The 25,798-nt window shown below is 41.6% G+C and overlaps 1 protein-coding gene across 2 annotated transcripts in view; it reads left to right on the top strand.

Moving 5' to 3' along the window:
• The window catches only part of ell2 (elongation factor for RNA polymerase II 2), a 134,492-nt gene that overhangs the window by 48,342 nt on the left and 60,352 nt on the right, over positions 1–25,798 (top strand). Inside the window, exons 3-4 of one of the 2 annotated variants that reach the window (XM_080189096.1) lie at positions 12,793–12,914; positions 18,949–19,112. In XM_080189096.1, the coding sequence (XP_080045222.1) occupies positions 12,793–12,914; positions 18,949–19,112 (286 nt within the window). The remainder of the gene's footprint in view (positions 1–12,792; positions 12,915–18,948; positions 19,113–25,798) is intronic. The other variant, XM_080189097.1, reaches the window with a different exon arrangement.

The following is a 25,798-nucleotide window of genomic DNA, read 5'->3' on the forward strand; positions in this document are numbered from 1 at the left end:
CAAAAGTCTCATGACTGTCTGTAGATACAGAGAAACTTGTATGAACTTACACTCAAAACACCTGCAAAAAAAGACATTTTTTTGAAACCCAAATAACTTCATGTGATAAAGCAAAAAGACACTCAAACCATGAACACTTTCTAATTCCAAACCAGGATAGTTCTGAATAAGGCATTTCTTATCTAAAAATGGGAGATGATAGCCAGAGAAAGAAATTGCCTCTGGATTGGGGGTGCTGTTTACCAAGTATCCATAGCAACTGAGAAACTACTGAGCCATGCAAGCATTTAATCCATGTCAAATATGGTGTAATTTCTCTGCCTCTAGATGATGAGTAAATACCTCTTCTTTCTACTATATTGCATTTCTACAGTCTGCACTGACCATCTTGACATTTAAAGGTGGTTGCACAAAACCCTTTGAGTTGTAGCAACTTCACAATGTACTTAGAATTTTTTGGTGCCATTTAAATTAAAGTTAAGCATTTACAGCATGTCCTTGTTTTAAGTCGTCCTGCTCCAGTGATGATCAATGTGTGGCCTATTAGGGTTCTGAGTACGACCCATGAGAACATAAGAAATAGGAGCAGGAGTAGGCCATCTAGCCCCTCGAGTCTGCCCTGCCATTCAATAAGATCATGGCTGATCTGAAGTGGATCAGTTCCACATTCCCGCTTTCTCCCCATAACCCTTAATTCCCTTGTCTGTCAAAAACCTATCTACCCATGACTTAAATATATTTAGCGAGGTAGCCTCCACCACATCAACAGGCAGAGAATTCCAGAGATTCACCACCCTTTGAGTGAAGAAGTTCCTCCTCAACTCTGTTCTAAACTGCACACCCCCCCCCCCCCCCCCCCCTTATCTTGAGGCTGTGCCCTCTAGTCCTGCTGTCCTTTCTGAGCGGGAAGAATCTCTACCTCTACCCTATCCATCCCTTTCATTATCTTATACGTCTCTATAACATCCCCCCTCACCCTTCTAAATTCCAACGAGTACAGACCCAGTCTATTTAGTCTCTCTTCATAGTCCAACCCCCTCATCTCCGGTATCAGCCTAGTGAACCTCCTCTGCACTCCCTCCATGGCCAAAATATCCTTGTGCAAGTGCGGTGACCAAAACTGCACACAGTACTCCAGCTGCAGCCTCACCAGTACCCTGTACAGTTGCAGCAAGACCTCCCTGCTTTTATATTCTATCCACCTCGCTATAAAGGCCAGCATTCCAATCACCTTGATCACCTGCTGCACCTGCAGACTGGGTTTTTGCAACTCATGCACAAGGACCCCCAGGTCCCTCTGCACCGTAGCATGCTGCAGCTTTTCGCCCTTTAAATAGTAATCCCTCCTACTATTATTTCTGCCAAAGTGAATAACCTCACATTTGCTAACATTATACTCCATCTGCCAGGTCCTCGCCCGCTCGCTCAGCTTATCCAGATCCCCCTGCAGACTTTCCACACCCTCTGCACAATTTGCTTTTCCACTCATCTTCGTGTCATCAGCAAATTTCGTTACCCTACACTCAGCCCCCTCCTCCAGATCATCTATATAAATGGTAAATAGCTGAGGCCCCAGCACCAGTCCCTGCGGCACTCCACTAGTCACCAACCGCAAATCAGAATAGCATCCATTGATACCAACTCTCTGCCTCCTATTAGACAACCAATCCTCTATCCACGCTAACACCTTACCCCCAACTCCATGCCCCCTAACCTTCTGAAGCAACCTTTTGTGCGGCATCTTATCAAACGCCTTCTGAAACTCGAAGCACCACATCCACCGGTTCTCCTCTGTCTACCGCACTAGTCACATCCTCATGGAGATCCAATAAATTCGTCAAACACGACTTCCCCTTAATGAATCTGTGCTGCGTCTGCTCTATCCAACCATTCTTTTCTAGCTGCCTCGCTATTTCTTCTCTGACGACGGATTCCAGCATTTTTCCAACTATAGACATTAAACTAACCGGCCTATAATTCCCTGCCTTTTGCCTGCTACCTTTTTTAAACAGCGGCGTAACATTAGCTGTTTTCCAATCTTCTGGCACTTCCCCGGAATCCAGCGAAGTTTGGTAAATAATCAGTAAGGCATCTACTATCACCTTTGCCGTTTCCTTCAGAACCTCACGATGCATTCCATCCGGTCCTGGGGACTTGTCCACCATCAGTCCCGTTACTCTATCAAGCACTGCCTCTCTAGTGACAGTAATTGCATTCAAAGAACAACAAAGAACAAAGAACAACCCAGCACGGGAAACAGGCCCTTCGGCCCAACGAGCCCGCGCCGCCGCATCGCCCTACACCTATTCTACCCTGCATGTCTACGAATGGGACCCTACTCAGTCAGATTCAGGGAAGAAATAGTGTCAATTTGGTGGAAACCAATTAGCCTAAGAGCACATCTTTGGGGTGTGGGAGGAAACCGGAGCGCCCGGAGGAAACCCACGCAGCCACAGGGAGAATGCGCAAACTCCCACAGACACAGGCCCAAATCCATGTATCTGCACAGCTAGCAGTGCAAGTCACTGAGCTGTTGTGGAGCCCGTCTATCGGTCCAGGATCAAGCACACACACCGACATGAAGTACTAGGCCACTCCTGGACTTCCAAGAGCAGCCCACGCACAACCTGCCGTGTGCATGCCCCTCGCTTGACACGAGGTGGACCTCCACCTGTGGAATAAAGACAAAACATATTAGTTATACAGCCTGCCCTTCCGGTGTCTCCCGAGGTTTACCCTATTTAATAGCCCCTACCATATCCCTCCATTCCCGTTTCACTCATGTGCCTATCTAACTGCATCTTAAACGAGTCCAACGTTCCTGCCTCCACCACCCTACTCGGTAGCGCATTCCAGACCCCCACAACTCTCTGTGTAAAGAACCTTCCTCTTACCTCCAAATTATACCTCCCCCCCCTCACCCTTAATTGATGACCTCTTGTGTTCGTACCCAGTCTAGGGAGCAGTCTCTCACTATTAACTCTATCTATTCCCTTCAGTATCTTATATACCTCTATCATGTCCCCTCTCAATCTCCTTCTTTCCAAGGAGAATAGCCCCAGTCTCTTCAGTCTCTCCTCGTAACCCAGTCCCCCCATGCCAGGCAACATCCTGGTAAACCTCCTCTGCACCCTTTCCAGAGACTCCACGTCCTTCCGGTAATAAGGTGACCAGAACTGGACGCAGTACTCCAAATGCGGTCTAACCAACGTTCTGTATAACTGAAGCATTAGACGGCAGCTTTTATACTCTAAGCCCCTTCCTATAAAGGCTAACATCCCATAAGCCTTCCTAACAACGTTCTCCACTTGTGACACAACCTTCATGGATTTGTGGACCTGCACTCCCAGGTCTCTCTGTACATCTATACTCCTAATCGGCCTACCTTTTATCACATAACTCCTCTCTGCATTATTCCTTCCAAAATGCATCACCTCGCATTTGTCAGGATTAAATGCCATCTGCCACCTATCTGCCCACTGCACCAACCTATCTATATCCTGTTGTATCACCTGACAATCCAGTTCTGTACCCGCCAACCCTGCCATCTTGGTGTCATCAGCAAACTTGCTGATCACACCACCTACTCCCTCTTCTAAGTCATTTATGTAGACTACAAAGAGGAGAGGTCCCAGTACCGAGCCCTGCGGCACACCACTGGTCACTGGCCTCCAGCCCGACAAGGTACCCTCCACAACTACCCTCTGTCTCCTATTTCCCAACCAGTTCTCAATCCACCTAACTACATTCAGGCCCTCAACTCCTACAATCCTTCTATCTTTAATATCAGGCAAACTATTCGCGTCCTCCTCCGTGAAGACCGAGGGGGAAAAAACTTATTTAAGGCCTCTGCCATTTCCTCATCTCCCACCACTAAATCCTCCCTTTCATCCTCTAAGGGTCCAACATTCACTCTAGCCAGCCTCCTCCTCTTTATATATTTGTATATACATATATTTGTACATATATTTGTATTTATATGTTTGACCCGCAAGACATCTTGTTGACTGTCGTCCATGATCTGATTGGTACCATTCTGAAGCAAGTAAAGATGAGTGGAAAAGCAAATTGTGCGGAGGGTGTGGAAAGTCTGCAGAGGGATCTGGATAAGCTGAGCGAGCGGGCGAGGACCTGGCAGATGGAGTACAATGTTAGCAAATGTGAGGTTATTCACTTTGGCAGAAATAATAGTAGGAGGGATTACTATTTAAAGGGTGAAAAGCTGCAGCATGCTACGGTGCAGAGGGACCTGGGGGTCCTTGTGCATGAGTTGCAAAAACCCAGTCTGCAGGTGCAGCAGGTGATCAAGGTGATTGGAATGCTGGCCTTTATAGCGAGGTGGATAGAATATAAAAGCAGGGAGGTCTTGCTGCAACTGTACAGGGTACTGGTGAGGCTGCAGCTGGAGTACTGTGTGCAGTTTTGGTCGCTGCACTTGCACAAGGATATTTTGGCCTTGGAGGGAGTGCAGAGGAGGTTCACTAGGCTGATACCGGAGATGAGGGGGTTGGACTATGAAGAGAGACTAAATAGACTGGGTCTGTACTCGTTGGAATTTAGAAAGGTGAGGGGGGATGTTGTAGAGACGTATAAGATAATGAAAGACGTATAAGATTCTGAAGCATCCAATGGGACTTCCGTATTTTTAATAAACAAAGCTGAAGCAAAGTTCTGAAAGAATATTCAAACCAACAGTTTTTATCTTTCATGGCACTGTTGCTTGGTCCTGTAAGAAAAGACACCTTTTTTCCCTCTGCAAACTGATACCAGTTTTGGAGCCCCTCCAGTGCCTGCAGTGGAACTTCTTATCGGGTTAGGCACAGAAGCCATTTTGATGTCAGAAAGAGGCATTTGCAACTACGCGGAAATTGCTTTTATTGTCCTTTGTTATGCAAGTCATTCAACTTAAGAATGGAAAGTGCTGCACATGTATGATACACTATTTCAACTCGTATACTGTTTTTACTGGGCAAGAAATGTCTGGAGGAATCTAACTCCAACTTTAAATTGATTTGAGAACCCACAATTCACTTATTGTTTCACTTAAAGTTGCGATTTTTCAGGAATGCAACTTCATTTAAATGAGGACTTGCTGTAAATCACTGAACCTTGCACAATCGGTTTCTTTACTTCAGCATTGTCCAATACTCTAGAGACTAGCCGTACCTGACTAATTGAGAATCTGAATGTGGCTACTTTTTTAAAAAGTGGGTAAAAAAAAAATCACAGGGCATACAATCTCGCTGCCCATTTCCATGATGTGTGGGTATGGGCTTTTAAACATTTTTGAGTCACACTAGGTAAAATGGTAAGAGAAAAGCAGAATTTTACTTCCTTAATTACTATCTATTGCTTATTCGCTAAAATGGTGTACGTTGTGAAAAAACTGGACTTGAGCATCATGGAAATACCAACAAAAATATATGGAGAGATACAGCCATCATGATCAGCTCAACCAATCAGAATAAATTCTGCAGTAGAAAGCAAGTGTAGCAAATAGTGAGTAGCTCCAAGGTAGAGCATGTGATGGCAAAAAGTAAGCAGCACAACCGCACTCTGAACAGAGAGCAAGGGTGGGTTCAGCACATCTTCAGTCAACATTCTCCTAACTCATAATGCTTCTCAACTACCTTACAAAAATATAGAAAGTTGCTTGAAGATGTTTGGTGAGTGAAGTCAAAACTTGGATGAATGCAAATGGCTGCAAAAGCGTCAAACTAGTTGCAGATGTTTAGGTAAATACGTTTACTTGTACTGGATATTTTTAAGAGTCTACTAAAATGAGTGCATGTGGCTAAACCTGTGACTGGTCATTGACTTCTGTTAGATAAATGTCCATATGATGTAGAAAATATGATTTTAAATTCACTCAGTTTTTGAGTAGATTAACAGGTATAAAATGTCTAACTGGAACAATAAAGTCACATCAAGAGAACAAGAAGCCGTTGTTCCAGTACTACATACGCAAAACAAAAGATTAATGGTGCATCATTGCCTGTGAGAAAACTAAATGGATCTCAAATATTTGGTATATATTCAGCATTTATGCACTTTTGAGTCTTAATTTTGGTAGGGTAGTGAACCTCATTACTAGAATGGGTAGAAAAGAACAGGTTAATGTTTCCACAATAAAAGTATGTAGTGCATCTTCTACTTTCTTGTTCTGATCCATGCTTGTAATGTATTGTATTGTGATTTGTGACTAGCTTAGGAGTTGATGTTTATTGAACCATCCTGCATTTTTGGACTGATGAGTAATAAGATCCGTTTCTCAAGCAGGTTTGCCAATCTAGGCTAAACAATTAAGGGAGAATGCCAAGAGAGAGTCTTATTTCCTCATTGGGAAGTATGATATTAAAGTAAAAGATTGTCACTGGGCTGCTTTTTGAACTATGAACATTTATAGCAAATATTCAGTGCACTGTTTGGTAAAACTGATAAAATATTTCAGAATTAATTCTGTCTTGTCTATTCGTCGTCTTTAAACATTTATCCTTTTTTTTACAAAGATGCACTGATCTTTTCCCCATAACTCAGCGTTCCATGCTCATTCATTGAAGTAATTTCTCGTAATATCATCTTATTGCCTTGATGGCCATTTTAAACTGAGCACTAATGCTCCAACTAGAGGAAATGGATTTTGACAGGGAAAGGTTTTCATATCTTAAATACTTGGATCAGATTCCTTATTGATATTTTCTCCTCCACTGAAAATAGTACAAGCATCTTCAGTCCCTCCATACAACTATAGTTGCTTATATCTGATATCCAAGTGAATCTGTGCAAACTTCAATGCCCTTTCTACAATGGCATTGAACTATGGCCTAACTAATGCTTCATACAAATCATATATTTACATTTGTATCCTGTTACTATTTTTGAAATGTACACTGCACTGATCTTAACTAGTTCAAAATTACAACTTATTCATGTAGAGCAACATATGTGCGTCTCGCCCTTTATTTCTTTTCTCTATCAATTTTTTTTATCCCTGTTGCTGTATTTCCTTCTACACTATATATCCAAATTTTTCTGAAAGTTCCTGCACTCCTTCAAATGCCAGCTTAACAGTCTTCCTTCCTGTACTTTGTGGTAGAGAATTGCACAAGCTCAACACTTTCCTCTCCTCTCGGTCGTAAATGGACTACTCAGTATTCTCAGACTGTGACCCCTGGTTCTAGAATCCCCCTACAATTGTGTATCCACTGCAGGAATTCCTCCTTTCTGGTATTATTACTAATGTAATTTGCCCAGTCTATACACAGGTTAAAGTCGTCCAAAATTACAGATGTTTCTTTATTGCATGTGTCTCATTCCCTGTTTAATACCATTCCAACTTCAGCACTACAGTTGGGGGGTCTATATACAGCCTTAACTAATGTTTTTTGCCCCATGGTATTTCTCAGCTGTCCACGTTTTCAGAGCTGATGACCTTTCTCAGTATTGCATTAATTTCCTCTCTTGCCAGCTCCGTCCCCTGTCCCCCGTTTAACCCCCCACCACCACCGCTTTAGCAAGTACTCCCTCTGGAACACCAGTCTCGGTCCTGCCCAGGTGCACTAGTCGTAGTCCCAGGAATCTGAAACCCTTCTCCTTACTACATCTCTTCAGCCACATACTCATCTGATGCATCCTGCTATCTATGCTCTGATCAGCACATGGCGCAGGTAGTAATCCTGAGACTGCTACCTATGAGGTCCTACTTTTTAATTTGCTAACTCCCTATATTCTACTTTTAGGACCTCATCCCTTTTGTTTATACCAATGTGTACCACCGGTACGGACTGTTCACCTTCCTCTTCCAGGATGTCCTATAGCTGCTCAGACAGCCTTGACCCTAGCATCAAGGAGACAAAATACTGTCCATGAATCTTGGTTGCAGCCACAGAAATGCCTTTTTCTTCCACTTATAATTGAGCCTCCCATAATTATAACTGCTGTGTATGCCTCTTCTTGCAACAAAGCCAACTGTGGTGCAAAAGATTTGACTGCTGCAGCTTTCCCCTGAGACCATTACTCCCAACGTTGTGTAAAGCAGTGTGTCTATTTTGTAAGGGAATGGCCACAGGAGATTCCTACACAGCCTGACTAGTCCTTGTGCTCCGCCTGTTGATCACCCATTCCCTTCCTGCATATGAAGCTTTAGCTTGCAGTATGATCATGTCTCTGAGTAATCCCTTTATGTCTGCTTCTTCCCAGTGCATGATTGCCTCCAGCTCTTCTGGCTTATTATGGACTTGATGCATTGTTGTACAGACGGATTAACTCATTTTAATCGTCTTCTGTCACTTTAACCATCTCTTTAGGCTCCTGTTCTATAAACTTCATTTATGCTTTTGCCATTCCACTTTATTTCATTCTTTTCCTAATTGGGTTACAGTTATTTTGCTTGTATTTCTTGATCCTTTGGCACATGCTGATTTAATTTTCTCACTGAGAAATGGCTCTTATCCTGAGATAGAACCCACCTGTGAGATGGTGCTAGTGTCCCACAAAAAGGAACCCCTCTTTCCCACATCAGTTCTTTTGTTGCTTATTTTCCTGATAATAGACTACTATGCCAGTTTGCATATGGCTCAAGCAATAAACCGGAGATTATTACTCTGGAGGTCCTACTTTTCAATTTAGAGCCTATCGCTAACTACTCTCTCTGCAGGACTCTTTTCTCCCTAATTCCCACCCTCGTAGGCTTGAGCCATGGTGCCTTTAGGACTGTCCTTCCTGCTATCCTGTCAACAGTAGAGAGAATATTTTGTACCTGTTGGGCAGGACCATCTCCTCAATGTCTCTCATAACCAGTAGCAGTTGCACCCTTCCTTTCCAGAACCTGTGTTTTCCTCAGGGTTCTTACAGTATTCTTGATGAAACTGTCCTGAAATCCGTCCCCTCCACTGTGAATTAAAGCATCTCCAACTCTGACTGAGCGGGAGAGCTTTGAAATAAAAACATCTCCTCCTGCAGATGGTACGGTTTCGCCATCGACAAACTCCCACGTTTTTGAGTCTGGACACAAGCTGTTCTACCATATCTTAAACAAATATTTGTTTACTTTAATTGGCCTTTATTCAACTATTATTTGTAGCTAGATTTTCTAGTTTAGTTATTATATATTTAATATAATACTTGATAGCTTTCCAGTTCTGGTTTAAATCATGGCTGTAGGTTAGGGAAAATAAGACTTGGTTCTGGTTTAAAACACACCCCAGTTTGGGGAAAATAAGACCTTAATTCTACCCAACCAATCACCTACACGCTGTTTATCACTGCTCATTTTTTTTGGAAGTATCAAATTGCTTTTAACAGCAGAAATAACATGAAAATATATTTCTTTTTCTAAGCTACAAGACTTTGTTTTTTACCTAGGTATTAAATGGAAAGCAATCATTGATAAATGCTTTGAATTCTTGTCCAGTGGACCAGGAAAATTCAGTCGTCCAGAGGAAAATACTTCCATGGTGTTGTTACTTGGAATCTTCATAGCAGTATTTTCAAAGTTAGACGGATGCCAGCAGGTTTTTTTTTTGTTTGATTTCCAAGTGTCATTGGAACGGCTGACATTTGTTGCCCGTTTATAGTTGCCCTGAAAAGGTAGCGGACCACCTTGAATGAATAGCTGCAATGCTTGGGAAGCACAGTGTTGGAGTGCGATATAACTGAGTGTCTGGGCCCCTTCAGAGGACTGCTAAGAATCATTGTTAGGTATGGGCCTTGCAGTCACTTGCAGAAGACTCTGTGACAGCAGATTGCCTCCCTGAAGGGACATTAGTAAACCACCTGGATTGTAGCAGCGATCAGGTCATTTTTACTGATGTTGACTTTAATTTTTGCACACTTTATGCTGGATTCAAATTATCATACTGCCACAAGAAGATCTTACTTTCTGGATTATTTATTGCTCCTGACCTCTAAATTACTAGCCCAGTAATGTAACCATTAAATACTCCTAAATTAAGATGAACTTGTTTACTTTTTGTTTTACTTCCTACTCAAAATACTTAGTTTTAAGGCTTGTCTTTTGTAATATTTAATTTTTAACATTAGCTCAATTTCAGCCCAATGCTGCCTGACCTACTGAGTATTCACAACAGAATTCTCCCAAAAAAATTGGAAGTGTCACATTTGCGTGAAAACTGGAGTAATTCACGCTGGTTTTTTCAGTCAGAGTTCAAAGAAGCTCCCACGTCTGTAAACTGCAGAGGTCACTAGCACGTGTATCATTATAAATCAGTGTGCAGGGCCTATCCACGCCGGAGAGGCTGAAATTTGGCATGCTGAATGGGCCATTGCGCATGTGCCGATGTCCAGGTGAAACCCATCCCCTGACTCCAGCAGAATCAAGCCTCTAGGCCCCCCCTGCTGAAAATGGCGCGCTACTGTAAACCCCACTGGAGTGAAGTACCCTTGGCAAGGGAGGGCAAGAGGCTAGCAGCCTTGGAGACTTCAGTCCTGGGCCTGTGAATGTCACTGAAATTGCATCAAAATTAATATTTGTATAGTATATGCGGCTCCCCACCATTTCCTGAAGCAGATGTGACGGGGCTGGAAACCCGGTGCTGGGAGACACTATACGGGGTGAGAATACATGTGCAAATCCTGTGCATCAACTGCCACAAGATTCTCCTGGCCCACCACGCTAGAAGATTAGCGCATGGGATGGGAAAATTGCCCCCCCCCATGTCCAAATTTTTATTTTGCTTTCTAGAAAATGATAATTTTTCCTTTCTGATTTGCTGTCTGAGAATTCTTCTTTGTGATTGGTTGCTTAGCCTGTTTGATGGTATCACTGTTACTGAGTGTTGGAGATTCCCTAAGGTTGGCACCAAAATGAAATTAATATTGGGAAGGATGAAATCATGCTACAAAAATTGCTAGATGTATGTGGCAGCTTTCTTTGAGGTGAGCTGTGAGTAAACACAAGATTTGAGCCATCACTTTACAATCTGGTATTTTCTGCACACTATTGAAATGCATTGGCCACGTGAGTGAATTCCTGGAAAAATAGTGCAAATATTGGGCAGCTTAGTTATTTTGATGTTATTGCACTGCAAAATCAGACATTTTATTATTGGGAATTAATTTAAGGGATGTAATTTGAGTTACAGTGATCCAGAATGAAACTCTTGCAGTTCTCAAAACCTGCTTCCAAGAAATATCTGCTACAGATATTTTACAGTCTCTATTTGTAGAATGGACGAAGCAACTTCATCTAATTGTGCAAATCAGTATATGGTTACATGACAAAATTTTATAACTTCAGCTTTGATGCTGGAGTGATGGCAGAAACTGATCTTAGCAATTCAATGACTGGAGTGTAGGGGGGGTGGCAGACCTTCTGTTATGAGAAATCAGAGTATTTTCAAAGTGGCGAGAAACTAGGAGATGTAGGTTAGCAAAATTTATCCTTGTGTGCATCATTAAAAGCACAGGGACAAAAAGTATTCCAAAAGGCTGTTACAATGTTGACTTTTATCAATAAGTTGGGAATGGTGCTTCAGTCATATTGAGTTTTTATTATACCCCACAGAGGAATAATGCATTTGCCCACTGAAACTCAGGAAAATTGTTGGGCTGTAATTTCTGAGCTCTCAAAGTATACTGGGGGCTGCCCCCAATGATCTACTGGGGATCTAACCCTGCCCCAATTTCAGATCGTCCCCAGTAAGGATTGCATGGCAATTGCCTGAGAAGTCAAACTTTGGGTGAGCCTGCATTAGGAACTGTCGGACAGTGCAATTTAAATCGCAGATAGTTCTGACTGTGTTACAGCAATAGTCACCTGGTTATAGTTTGAAGAATGAAAAACACAAAAGCATTTCTGGGTAACTATAGCACTGATCTGCCTGCCAGGGATTTTCTGCCCCCCCCCGCCCCCGCCTCAACTCGGTTGCCACTCTATAGGAAGTTACGGTCCATTGAGTTTGCAGGATATACATTAACGATTCACCAGAATGATTTGGGAACTCAAAATATATGAATGGGTTGCATAAATTTGGTTACATTACCTTCAAATTTAAAACTTTGGGTGTAGGTCTAATAATACTTTCAAAAAGCTAAAGGAACTTGGTAATCCAGATACAGAAATTATTTGCTCTGCTGGGGAAATCCTGAACATTTAAAATAGCAAAGCTATTTGGGAGTGAAATCTGGATGCCTTTTATTTCCATCAAAGGGTAGTGGAAATTTGAAAACTCTAAACTTAGATGCTGGCTCTTTTGAAATTTTCAAGACTAAGCTTGATAAATTTCTGTTGGAGTAAAGGACATCGAAGATGTGAGTAAATGGAACTGAGGTGTCGGTCAGCCATGTTCTGCTAGAATACTGGAACATGTTAAAATTCTATGGTTCTACAGAGAAAAGGAACATTTCACTTTCAACAGCTTTAGCATGATCAGTGCATACAAATAAACGCTTCCTCATGAATTGATGCTGATTATTTCTATGACCTTTTATTCTGTTTTGCAATCTGTTGAAATTATTATAAAGGCATAAGCCAATTAAATGTTTGATACTGAAGTCTGAAGATTGGCCATTAAGTGTGTTCTAAGTTGAAATTTTTATTTATTCTAAAATGGAAATTTTGGAAATTGCAACTTAGAACATTTAACTTGGCCAGTTGTATAGCTGAGTTCTACTTGCATTCAGTGTATGAGAAATACATTGCTCGATGTATTTTTTTAGTTGCATTATTCTAAGCATTATGCGAAAAAGGTATGTTGATTAATTTATCCAAGGGTACCTTACCTCCAATCTGATTTTTTTTAAATGCTAGCTTTTATTTTCCTTTCTCCATAGTTAATAAAGATTCCAAGAACAGATGCCCACAACGAAGTGCGAAATTTTGACTTTTATGTATCCAATGTTGGAAAAGATAACCCTCAGGGAAGTTTTGACTGTGTCCAGCAGTATGTCTCCAGGTACTGTAAACCAGCTTTTCTTTACAGTGAATGATTCCAGTGAGAAGACTCATTGGAGGTTTACTATTAGGAAACTTACATTGTACTTCATGTTTGTTCAGCAAGCTAACTTGATCAAAGAATGCCAAAGCCAACTTGCTTGATTTAAATGTTAGATCATTTGTTTGCACTCTGGTTTCTTTTATGTAAGAAATCAGTTCTGATTAGTTTGACAGTAATTTGATCAAAGGGAGTGCATGGTAAGCAGTTGAAATTTGTTCTAAGTGTCGGTGAATGGGTCTGGTCACCTAAATCACTACTGCAAATAAAATACAGGATTGAAGTGTTATTAGGCTCAAATCATATTCCATGATTTCAAAAAAACTATGAATTTTATGGTGAGTTGGACCGTCCAATCTTATGATTTGAAATGCAGATTTATCATTTTTCTACTGCAAATAAATGTGTATGAGGAAGAAATAACCATTCTAATTTGATAAAACATTTTAATAAAACTTTGCAAACATTGGTACGTTTTAAATAATACTTTAAACTATCTGTAATTTTATATCTGAAATACTAATAGTTTGGAAGGCAAGAATGTCACAATTGATTAGCTAGCAAGCATTTCATCTCTAGACTACAGGCCTGAAATTAAGCCAGTGTGATGAGATGATTGGGTGGTTCCTTTGCTGACTTTGGAGGTCCTACAAAATGACAATGAAGCCAACTTCACAAAACATGTATCGACAATATTATTCAAAATCGTCACACATTGGAACTGAACTTATGCGTCTTACTCGGTGACAATGGGCTGGATTTTTGATGAAATAGCATAACTCTTATGTGTGGTTTTGTTAGCTTGAGATCAGTACTGTTCTGGCCAGCCTTCCACATTGTACCAGAAATTTGAGTACCAGAAATTTGCTGTCCCAAGTGCTTATTCACATCAAGTCATGTTCACACAGTGCTTGCTGATAATACATTGGCTTGCAGTCAAGAAACACCTCAGTTTTAAAATTCTCATCCTTGTTTTAAAATCTGTTCATGACCTAGCCCCTCCTAAGCCCTGCAACTCTTATACCTGTGCATTTATGATTTGGGCTGCTCAAGCATCCCCAGTTGTAATTGCTCCACCATTAGCGGTCATGCTTAAGATATGGATTTCCCTCCCTAAACTCCTCTGCCATTCAATCTTTCTTTTCTCCATTAAGATGTTTCTTAATATCTACCTTTGATCAAACTTTTGGACATCTATTTTCATGCTTTTTTTATGGCTGTCACATTTTGTATGACTATTTCTGAGAAGCTTCTTGAATCTTTGTATTATGTTAAAGGTGCTAGATTAATATAACACTTTTTATATGGCGGTATTACAGTGAAGGTCCACTAGATTGGCCCCTGGAATAAGAGGGTTGCCCTATGATGAGAGATTACCTCAAATGGGTCTATAGTGTCTTGAGTTGGAAGAATGAGAGGTGATCTTATTGAAATGTACAAAATTCTGGAAGGACTTGAGTAGATACTGAGAAGTGATTTCCATTGGTTGGGTAATCTAGAACACGGAGGGCACAGTCTCAGAATAAGGAACCGACCATTCAGGATTGAGGGGAAGGAGAATTTCTTTACTCAGGGTTGAGAATCTTTGGAATTCTGTACCCCAGGAGGTTATGGATGCTCTGGGGTAGAGCATCCATCAGTTGTTGTCACAAAACATATAGTGGCAGATCGGGAATATTGTTTCACCTGCCTTTGTTCTAAAGTGGGGATAGTATTCCAGGACTGGAATCCTCCACTGATAGCCACAAAAGCCTTGTAATTTCGCAACAAGAAACTTAATTAGTGTTAATGAACTAGGAAATGTGTTGGAATAACTTTTGGAACTACTGAAGTAGTTAGAAAATTTATCAAGGAGATGTAAGCAAAATAGGACAACAGCGAATAGTAGATATTTTAAATACATGTTGCTTAGAAGCCTCAAGTGACCAGGATGTCATTGAGATACAAGAAATCAAGGGCCTGAAAAAGACTTAGTGTGCTATGTTGTTTCTATTAGGCATTTTTTAAGGTCCCATTTTCTGGTGGGTTTCATATTGAAGTATATGATTCATTGTATTTTAAAAGTTGTTAAAGATGCTTAATCCAAATGCATTTATTTTTGAGTTGTGCTATTGTTTTTTTAACCAGTTACTACTGTTTATAACTTGTGTTGACAATTTTTTGCAAAAGTTCCCACATATTGACTTTTGTTAACAATAAATAAAGGACAATATACCCTAACAGACTGGTGTAAGTATACAGATCTCCAAAGAGTCTAGCTGGAGAAGAAAGAGAAATTGAAGATAATTGACAGATTTACATAGAATTGAGGAAGTAAATGGCAAAACTAAAATTGCAAATGTAACCTTTCATCTGCTAGTTTTTGAAACCATTTTTTCTTATGAACCAGGTTATGTGTTATATGTTAACCAAGTAAATAGGAGCAATAGATCAGACAACTGTTCAAGCCTGCTGCACCATTCTGTATGATGATGATTGATCTTTGGCTTCACTCCACTCATCTGCTAGCTCCCCAAGTCCATTGATTCCCTGAGACCAAAAATCTGTCTGTCTCAGCCTTAAATATATTCAACAGTAGAGCATCCCTAACCTCCTACGGTAGAGAATTCCAAAGATTATCAACCCTGAGTAAAGAAATTTTACCTCCCCTCAATCCTGAAAGGTCTGCTCCTTATCCTGAGACTGCCCTTTGTGTCCTAAATTACCCAACAAACGGAAATCACTTCTTAGTATCTATTCTTGAGTCCTTCTAGAATTTTGTACATTTCAATAAGACCACCTCTCATTCTTCCAACTCGAGACACTATAGACCCATTTTAGGTAACCTCTCATCGTAGGGCAACACTCTTATTCCTGGGGCCAATCTAGTGAACCTTCACTGTAATGCCTCCAATGCAGGCATATCCTTTCTTAAATACGGAAACCAAAACTGCCCACTGTATTCCATCAAAGCTTTGTACGATATAGAAAAACTTTCTTATTCATGTATTTCAAATTCCTTGCAACATTCCATTTGTTTTCCTGTTACACCTATATGCTAACTTTATGTTCTTATACATGTGATGGTGGCATAGTGGTAATGTCACTGAATTGGTAATCTAGAGGCTCAAGGTAAGGGTCTTGAGGGCACAGGTTTCATTCATGGCAGCTGGTGGTATTTAAATTCAGTTAATTAAAACAAAACTGAAATTGAAGACTAGTCTTAGTAATGGTGACCATAAAACTATCATTTGTCTTAAAACTCATTTGGTTCACTAGTTCCTTTGGGGAGGGGAATCTGCAAGTCTTAGCAGGGACTTACCTACATGTGACTCCGGATCCACTGTCATGTCTCTTAATTCATAAGAACATAATAAGTAGGAGCAGGAGTAGGCCATCTAGCCCTTCAAGCCTGCCCCGCCATTCAATAAGGTCATGGGTGATCTGAAGTGGATCAGTTCCACTTTCCTGCTCTCTCCCCATAACCCTTAATTCCCTTGCCTACCAAAAACCTATCTACCTGTGACTTAAATATATTTAGTGAGGTAGCCTCCACCACATCAACGGGCAGAGAATTCCAGAGATTCACCACCCTTTGAGTGAAGAAGTTCCTCCTCAACTCCGTTCTATGCACCCCCCCCCCCCTCCAATCTTGAGGCTGTGCCCTCAAGTCCTGCTGTCCTTTCTGAGCGGGAAGAATCTCTCTACCTCTACCCTATCCATCCCCTTCATTATCTTATACGTCTCTATAAGATCCCCCCTCATCCTTCTAAACTCCAACGAGTACAGACCCAGTCTATTTAGTCTCTCTTCATAGTCCAACCCCCCTCATCTTCGGTATCAGCCTAGTGAACCTCCTGTGCACTCCCTCCAAGGCCAAAATATCCTTGCGCAAGTGCGGCGACCAAAACTTCACACAGTACTCCAGCTGTGGCCTCACCAGTGCCCTGTACAGTCGCAGGAAGACCTCCCTGCTTTTATATTCTATCCCCCTCGCTATAAAAGCCAGCGTCCCATTTGCCGCCTTGATCACCTGCTGCACCTGCAGACTGGGTTTTTGCGACTCATGCACAAGGACCCCCAGGTCCCTCTGCACCGTAGCATGCTGCAGCTGTTCGCCCTTTAAATAGTAATCCCTCCGACTATTATTCCTGCCAAAGTGGATAACCTCACACTTGCTAACATTATACTCCATCTGCCAGGACCTCGCCCACTCGCTCAGCCTATCTGGATCCCTCTGCAGACTTTCCACACCCTCCGCACAATTTGCTTTTCCACTCATCTTTGTGTCATCAGCAAATTTTGACACCCTACACTCAGCCCCCTCCTCCAGATCATCTATATAAATGGTAAATAGCTGAGGCCCCAGCACCGATCCCTGCAGCACTCCACTAGTCACCAACCGCAAATCAGAATAGCACCCATTGATACCAACTCTCTGCCTCCTGTTAGTCAGCCAATCCTCTATCCACGCTAACACCTTACCCCAAAATCCATGCCCCCTAACCTTCTGAAGCAATCTTTTGTGTGGCACCTTATCAAAAGCCTTCTTAAAATCGAGAAACACCACATCCACCGGTTCCCCTCTGTCTACTGCACTAGTCACATCCTCATAGAATTCCAATAAATTTGTCAAACATGACTTCCCCTTAATGAATCCGTGCTGCGTCTGCTCTATCAAACAGTTCTTCTCTAGGTGCCTCGCTATTTCTTCTTTGATGACGGATTCCAGCATTTTTCCAACAGCAGACGTTAAACTAAGCGGCCCATAATTCCCTGCCTTTTGCCTGCTACCTTTTTTAAACAGCGGTGTAACATTAGCCATTTTCCAATCTTCTGGCACTTCCCCGGAATCCAGCGAAGTTTGGTAAATAATCACTAAGGCATCTACTATCACCTCTGCCGTTTCCTTCAGAACCCTGGGATGCATTCCATCCAGTCCTGGGGACTTGTCCACTTGTCGATCAAGCACTACCTCTCTAGTGACAGTAATTGCATTCATTAGCTGCCTTCTGAAATGGCCTAACAAACCACTAAGTTCAAGGGCAGTTAGGGATAGACACTAAATGATGGCCCTGCTAACCTCATCCATGTCCTGTGAAAGGGTAAAATATGAACCCAAGTCCCACTGGAAATCTGCATTTGCAAATTTCATGACTTTAAAAAATAAATTTTAAAATTTCTTCTATTATGACTAAAGTGAAAAGCCTCTTCTATCTGCCACCTTGTTGCCAACTCTCAAATTTCTTTGTGTTCTCCTCACAGCTTGCATTCCCATTTAGCTTTGTATCATCAACAATTTTAGATATACTGTTTTCTCCCTCTATCTAAGATATCAAAATAGGTTATAGATAGTTGACTCTTGTGCTGATCCTTGATGCATTCCACCAGTTACGGACTGCTTACTTGAAAATGCTTCATTTATTGCTATTCTTTCCCTGCTTGTTAACCAATTATCCATGCTAATGCACTGCCCCCAGTTTCATAGTCCCTTATCTTGTTACTCTTTGAGCAGCACCTTTTTATTGAAGATGTTTTAGAAATCCAAGTATACTACATCTATTGGTCAGTAAACTTATTAGAGACATTTTGAGGATTTTTTGCAAAAATGATTTTGTCTAATTATTATATTATGTTAAGTACATTAAGACTGTCGTCATAATACATTCTAGCACTTTCCAGATGACTGACATGCAGTTAACTGGGCTGTCGTTCCTGGTTTTCTCTCCCTTCCTTCCTTTTTTGAATGGCGCCCCTCTTTCAATACAGATTGTTACAAGTGAAAGCATGTTGTTAATTGGTGTAAACAAATTTGGTTAGATAACCTGTTTCTGAATGCACAGTAACGATAAGTAATTATACCAAATTTGTGAAATAGAATAAGAACATATACTATGCCATTCAGTATAATTATTTTTAATAAACATTTGTTCAAATGTAGCTAAAATTCTATTAGTTATGAAGGTGATGGAACTTAACTTCTCCACTCTCTATCTCTATCTCTGTCTGTCTTTAGCAATGGAGTTTCAGAACTGGACTGCTTTGGAAGCATACAGGATAAAATTACAATATGTGCAACGAATGATTCTTATCAGATAACACGAGAGCGCATGACTCAAGCAGAAGAGGAAACCCGTAGTCGAAGTACCAAAGTTATTAAACCTGGTGGCCGATATGTAGGTGAGGGCAAGTGGTTTTGTAAATCTACAGGAAAGCAAAATTCAGTCAAGTATGTAAATTCAAACAATTGAGCAATACCACATTTCTAATGCACGTTCAGGGCAGAGAAAAAGTAAAAGCGAATGAGTTGCCATTTTCTTTGTCAGTCATGCTGAACACGTTTATTTCTGGCTGTTATCCTTCTAAGCTGACGAATCTCCAAACTAGCTGGAAAAATGACTCACGACATCTGATGGTATTTGTATTCCAACAGCAAAAGCACTTCTTTTCATATAATCTAGTTCTTGGGTTACAGTAATATGTGTCCTGCAAAGTCGATGCTGCAGTCAGTGGTGGTGATCCAGAATAAAATGATCAGGTTGACCAGATGAGAATTGCTACTTAATTACTTTTTTATTCATCAGTTTCCTTTAAAACTTGGCTCTTTGACTAAGCTTTTGATGATTTGTTCCAAACCCCATGTGGCTCAGTGTCAAATGTTGATAATGCTCATAAGAAGCACCTTAGTACATGTTACTATGTGAAAGTCATTATATAAATGCACATTTCTATTGCGTAGCTCATAGAAGTGAGATCTACATGCTCTGTTTTACTCTTAATTTTGCTGATTTACTCTTGTCTCTATCTGGGAGCGTAGTCTTATGATATATTGAGGAGATCAGAGGATTTGATGTTGAGCTGGCCATTCCATCGCTGTGCACATTATGACCCTATTTTCGTCGGGACAGAAACACTGCCGTGATATTAAATTAGTTCAGAATATTCATAAAGCAACTCCAGAAGCTGCCTTAATATAGATCAGGAGAGTCATGAGAAAGTATATTTCTTATTATTACATGTTGTTCATTTATATTTCCCATTGGAACCTACAGGAGATCCATCCATTTATTTACAGCTGTTTGTGTCCTGCTACTAGAATTGACTTGTACTGTACTATACTATATAGGGCAGCACAGTCATTAGCCCTGCTGCCTCTCAGCGCCAGGGATCTGGATTCAATCCCGGCCTTGGGTTGCTATCTGTGTGGAGTTTGCACGTTCTCCTCGTGTCTGCGGAGTTTTCTCTGGGTGTTCTAGTTTCCTCCCACAACCCAAAGTTGTGTGGGTTAGGTTGCTTGGTCATGTTAAATTGACCCTTAGTGTCATGGGGACTAGCTAGGGTAAATATGTGGGGTTATGAGGCTGGGGGAACTGGATGGGATTGATGCCAATGCAGGTTCAATCTGCACTGCAGGGGCTCTATGATTCTATGAAAGCCTTCATCTGTATGCAGTGTTTAAAACTGTAATGACCAATTAAAATTGCATTTATCAGACAATGTTTTGAAAATCTTTACACTTTAAGTAAAATTTAGGATTTGATGTTTATAAATTTGAATCATGTAACTTTTGCTGAGCTGATTTTTATTGGCTTGGAGAAAGAAGGGAGATCTTCAATTTATATAGCACCATAATGAAGCTCAGAATGTTTCAGAACATTTTGCATATAAAATAAGCCATTTGATATGTCGATTAATGTGGCTGTCATTCTCCCCATTGATCCCAGAGCCTTAAGGCAAGTCTATAGTCCTCTTTAAATCAAATCTCAATAGACAGATGGCAGCTGTTACAAAACAATTGAGGTGTTGTGCTTGATTCATTGGCTTCAGGCTATGTTATGCTGAAAATCAACCCTTGTTGATAGTTAAACTGATAGCACAATTAAATCTTCTGGAACAGATAAAAATCTTAATGGTTTAATTATTTTTGGTTAATTCTTCCAACTTCAGTTAGTTCTGTGGTTGAATTCTTCCTATTTTACTGCGAGGTGCTGCTATGATTGAATACACATTAAAGCTTGTGAAGCTCATCCAGCTATTTTAAGAACATAAGCACTTTAAAAATGCAAAATCTCTTGTAAATCTGATTTCTATAGCTCATCATGTTTTGCGCTGTTCACTTCCTCACTGCTCTTGCTTTGCACCAGCCACCCACTTCCATCATGGGACACGGTGCCAGACTATGCTCCGTTACAGAGCAAAGTCCATTACCGCAACCCCCCCCCCCCCCCCCCCATGGCTTTGGAAGGTGGTGTTGAAGGAACTTTGAGATACAGCGATGCTTCTTGTCAACGGTACACATTGCTGTCACTATGCATTGGTGATGGAGGGAGTGAATGTTTAAGGTGGTGAATGGTGGGCCAGTCAAATGGGCTGCTTTGTCCTGGATCATGTTGTTGGAGCTGCAGTCATCCATGGAGAATATTCCATTACACACCCGACTTGAGCCTTGCAGATGGTAGACAGGCTTTCAGGAGTTCAGAGATGTTAGTTGCTGCAAAATTCCCAGTCTCTTGCCTGCTCTTGAAGCTACATTAGTTATATTTTATTTATTCATTCGTGGGAGATGGGTAAAGCTGGCTGACCAGCACTCATTGACCATCCCTAGTTGGCCGACCGCAGTTATTTTGGCTCTGGAGTCATTTGTAGGCCTGACTAGACAAGGATGGCAGATTTCCTTCCCTAAAGGACATTAGTGAACCAGTTGGGTTTTTCTGATGATCTACAATGGTCTCATGATTCTCAGTAGATTCTTAATTTCAAATTTTTTTTAAATTGAATTCAAATCTGTCATCTGCTGTGGTGGGATTTGTACCTGGGTCCCCGGAACATTAGCAGAGTTTCTAGATTAATAGTCTAGCAGTAATAACATGAGGCCTTCCCTTGTTCTACAGTACACCAGTTAAATTTCTGGTCAATAGTAATCCCTGAATGTTGTTAGTGTGGGATTCAGTGATGCAATTGAGTGCTATGGGCTTATGATTAGATTCTGTAATGTTGGAGTTGGTCATTGCCAGGCACTTGTGTGGCATGAATGTTACTTATTACTTTTCCATCCAAACCAGAATGTTGTCCACTTCTTGGTGCATGTGAACACACATGCACTGCTTCAGTATTTGAGGAATCATAACTGGCACTGAACATTGTGAATTTATCAGTGCACATCCCTACTTCTGACCTTACATTGGAGGGAAGGTCATTGATGAAACAGTTGAAGATGGTTAGGTTTAGGACACTACCTGAGGAACCGCTGCAATAATGTCCTGCGACTGAGATTACTCACTTCCAACAGCCACAACTATCTTCCTGTATGACACCAAAACAATGGAGAACTTTGTCCCTGATCCCTAATCTTCAGTTTTGTAGGCCTCCTTGATGCCATAATTGGTCAAATGTGTCAAGGGTAGTCAACTCACCTCTTGATTTCACTTTTTCTCATGTTTAGACCAAGGTCAGGAGCTGTGTGGCACTGGCAGATTACAAACTGAACATTAGTGACTAGATTATTGCTATGTAGGTGCTACTTAATAGAATTGTCAGTGAACCATCACTTTGGTCTTGACTGTTGGCCAGATTGGATTTGTTCTGGTTTTTGTGGACAGGACATTGCTAGGCAATTGTCTATATTGTTGAGTAGATGCCAGCATTGTAGCTATACTGAAACAGCTTGGCGAGGGGTGCAACAACTTTTGGAGTACAAGTCTTCAACACTGCTGCTGAAATATTGTCAAGGCCCATAGCCTTTACAATATCCAGTTCCGTCACCTGTTTCTTGATATCATTTGGATTGAATCGAATTGGCTGAAGACTGGCAACAGTAATGCTAGGGACCTTAGGAGGAAGACCAGATGGACCATCTGCTCAGCACTTGTGGCTGAAGATGGTAACAAATGCTGCAGCCTTTTCATTTATGTACTGGCGCTCCCATCATGAAGGATGGAGTCGTTTGTCTCCATCACCAGTTAGTTTAATTGTCCACCACTATTAATGACTGGATGAGCTAAGATATGATCCATTGGTTGTGGAATCGTTTAGCTTTGGTTAGTGCACGCCGCTCTGCTATTTGGAATGCATGTAGTGCTCTGTTGTAGCTTCGCCATATTTAACACCTTTTAGCCAAGCCTGGTGGTGTGCCTGACCTGCCCTTCTGCACTCTGTTTGAACAAGTGTTGATCTGCTTCACTATTCAGTATCATCAAACAAGTGTTGATGGTGATGGCAGAGTTGGAAATGCCAACCCACGAGGTTACAGATTGTGGTTGAATATGGTTCTGCTATTGCTGATTGTGCACACTGCCCCCATGAGTGTCCAGTTTTGAGTTGTCATTACTGTTTGAAATGTATCCCAGTTAGGAAGGCAATAATGCTACATAACAAAATGGAGGATAAAGGCAAAAACTGCAGATGCTGGAAATCTGAAATAAAAGCAGAAAATGTTGGATAAACTCAGCAGATTTGGCTGCATCTGTGGAGACAGAAACAGTTAACAGTTAAGAATCCATCTGACTACTTCAGAAGTCAGTTCCCATAGCAAGTTTTTTCCTGGACCAGATCGCTTGCCTGTTGGCAGAGGCTTGTAGCTTGAGGGACGCCACTCTGCAGATGATCAGGAGTCTCACCCACTCTTACCACCTGCCATTGGTATGTTGGGAGGATTTGCACAATTTGTTGGCCACATTATGAACACACCTTTCTTGGCTGAGTCCTGGACTGAGATTCTAACTTCTGGCTGAGGGAGGGATGCTACCCACTGCAGCACAAGACTGCCTCCTTACCAAATGCCTTTTAGAAATCCATGTACATCACATCTCCAGATTCACTTTTATTCAGCTTGCTTGCTCGTTAGTTCCTCTGGGATCTCTAAATTAGTTAACTATGATTTCTGTTTCACAAAACCATGATGACTCTACCTGAGCCTGTTACGATTTGCTAAATATCCTCCTCTAACTTCCTTAATAATGGATTTCAGCAATTTCCCTATGATATGTTTGCTGGGCCATTACAGAGGGCAGTTAAGAATTGATCATATTGTTGTGGGTTTGGAGTTACGTAGGCCAGACCAGGTAAGAATATCATATTGCCTTTAAAGGACATTAATGAACCAAAGGTTTTTACAATAATTGATGATAGATATCATGCCCTCTCACCGCCACCCCCTCCTTACTGAAATTAGCTTTATATGTTAGATTTGTTAACTGAATTTGCATTGCACCATCTGCCTTGCTGGGATTTGAACTCATATCACCATAGCATAAGCCTGGTCTTCTGGATTACTAGTCCAGTGACATTACCACCACAGCACTATTTTCCCACTAATAAGAACATAAGAAACAGGAGCGGGAGTAGTCCATCTAGCCTTTTGAGCCTGCCCCGCCATTTAATAAGATCATGGCTGATCTGAAGTGGATCAGTTCCACTTTCCTGCTTTCTCCCCATAACCCTTAATTCCCCTGTCTATCAGAAACCAATCTACCCATGACTTAAATATATTCAGCAAGGTAGCCTCCGCCACTTCAACAGGCAGAGAATTCCAGACATTCACCACCTTTTGAGTGAAGAAGTTCCTCCTCAACGCTAATCAAAACTGCCACCTCCTTATCTTGAGGCTGTGCTCTCTAGTCCTGCTATCCTTTCTATGCGGGAGGAATCTCTCTACCTCTACCCTATCTATCGCCTTCATTATCTTATGTCTCTATAAGATCCCCCCTCAGCCTTCTAAACTCCCAACGAGTACAGACCCAGTCTATTCAATCTCTCTTAGGCTAAACCCCTCATCTCTGGTATCAGCCTAGTGAGCCTTCTCTGCACTCCCTCCAAGGCCAATATATCCTTCCACAAGCGTAGCGACCGAAACTGCACACAGTACTCCAGCTGCGGCCTCGCCAGTACCCTGTACAGTTGCAGCAAGACCTCCCTGCTTTTATATTCTATCCCCCTCGCCATAAAGGCCAACATTCTATTCGCCTTCTTGATCACTTGCAGACTGGGTTTTTGTGATTCGTGCACAAGGACCCCCAGGTCCCTCTGCACCGTGGCATGGTGCAGCTTTTTGCCTTTTAAATAATAATCCCTCCTACTATTATTTCTACCAAAGTGGATAACCTCACAAGGTTATCTTCTATCAAGACAGAATAGAATATCTACAGTGCAGAAGAAGGCCATTTGGCCCATCAAGCCTACGGCAACAACAATCCCACCCTGGCCCTGTTCCCATAACCCCACACATTTACCGTACCAATCACCCTGACATCCCCCTAACACTAACGGGCAACTTAGAATGGCCAATTAACCTAAGCCACACATTTTTGGACTGTGGGAGGAAACACACGCAGACACATGGAGAACATGCAGACTCCGCACAGTCACCCAAGCTGGGAATCGAACCTGGGTCCTGACACTGAGGCAGCAGTGCTAACCACTGTGCTGGCCCTTGCAGCCTCTTTACCTTCCTCACAGCTTACATTCATACCTAGTTTTGAATCACTAATAAACTTCGATAGTCTACCTTCTCTCTGTCTGAATCACTAATATAGATTGTAAGTAACCAAGGCCCTGGCACTGATTCTTGTGGCACTCCACTAGCACAGCCTGCCAACTTGACATACCTCATTTGTTCATCCTGTTAGCTTCCTGACTTAACTAATCCTCCATCAATGCTGGTATATTACTGCCAATTCCATGAGTCCTAATCTTGTATATTAAACTTTTTGTGTGGCACCTTATTGATGCCTTTTGGAAATCCAAGTATACTACATCTAGGGCAGGATTTTCCTCCCCTTCTGAAGTGTGTTCTGCAGGAGCAGCATGCCACTTGCTCATGGTGGGATCTTATGGTCCTATTATTGTCAATGGGGTTTCCCACTGAATGC

The sequence above is a fragment of the Carcharhinus amblyrhynchos genome, chromosome 5, assembly GCF_965287045.1.
Source record: "Carcharhinus amblyrhynchos chromosome 5, sCarAmb.v2.hapA, whole genome shotgun sequence".
Taxonomy (NCBI): Eukaryota; Metazoa; Chordata; class Chondrichthyes; order Carcharhiniformes; family Carcharhinidae; genus Carcharhinus; species Carcharhinus amblyrhynchos.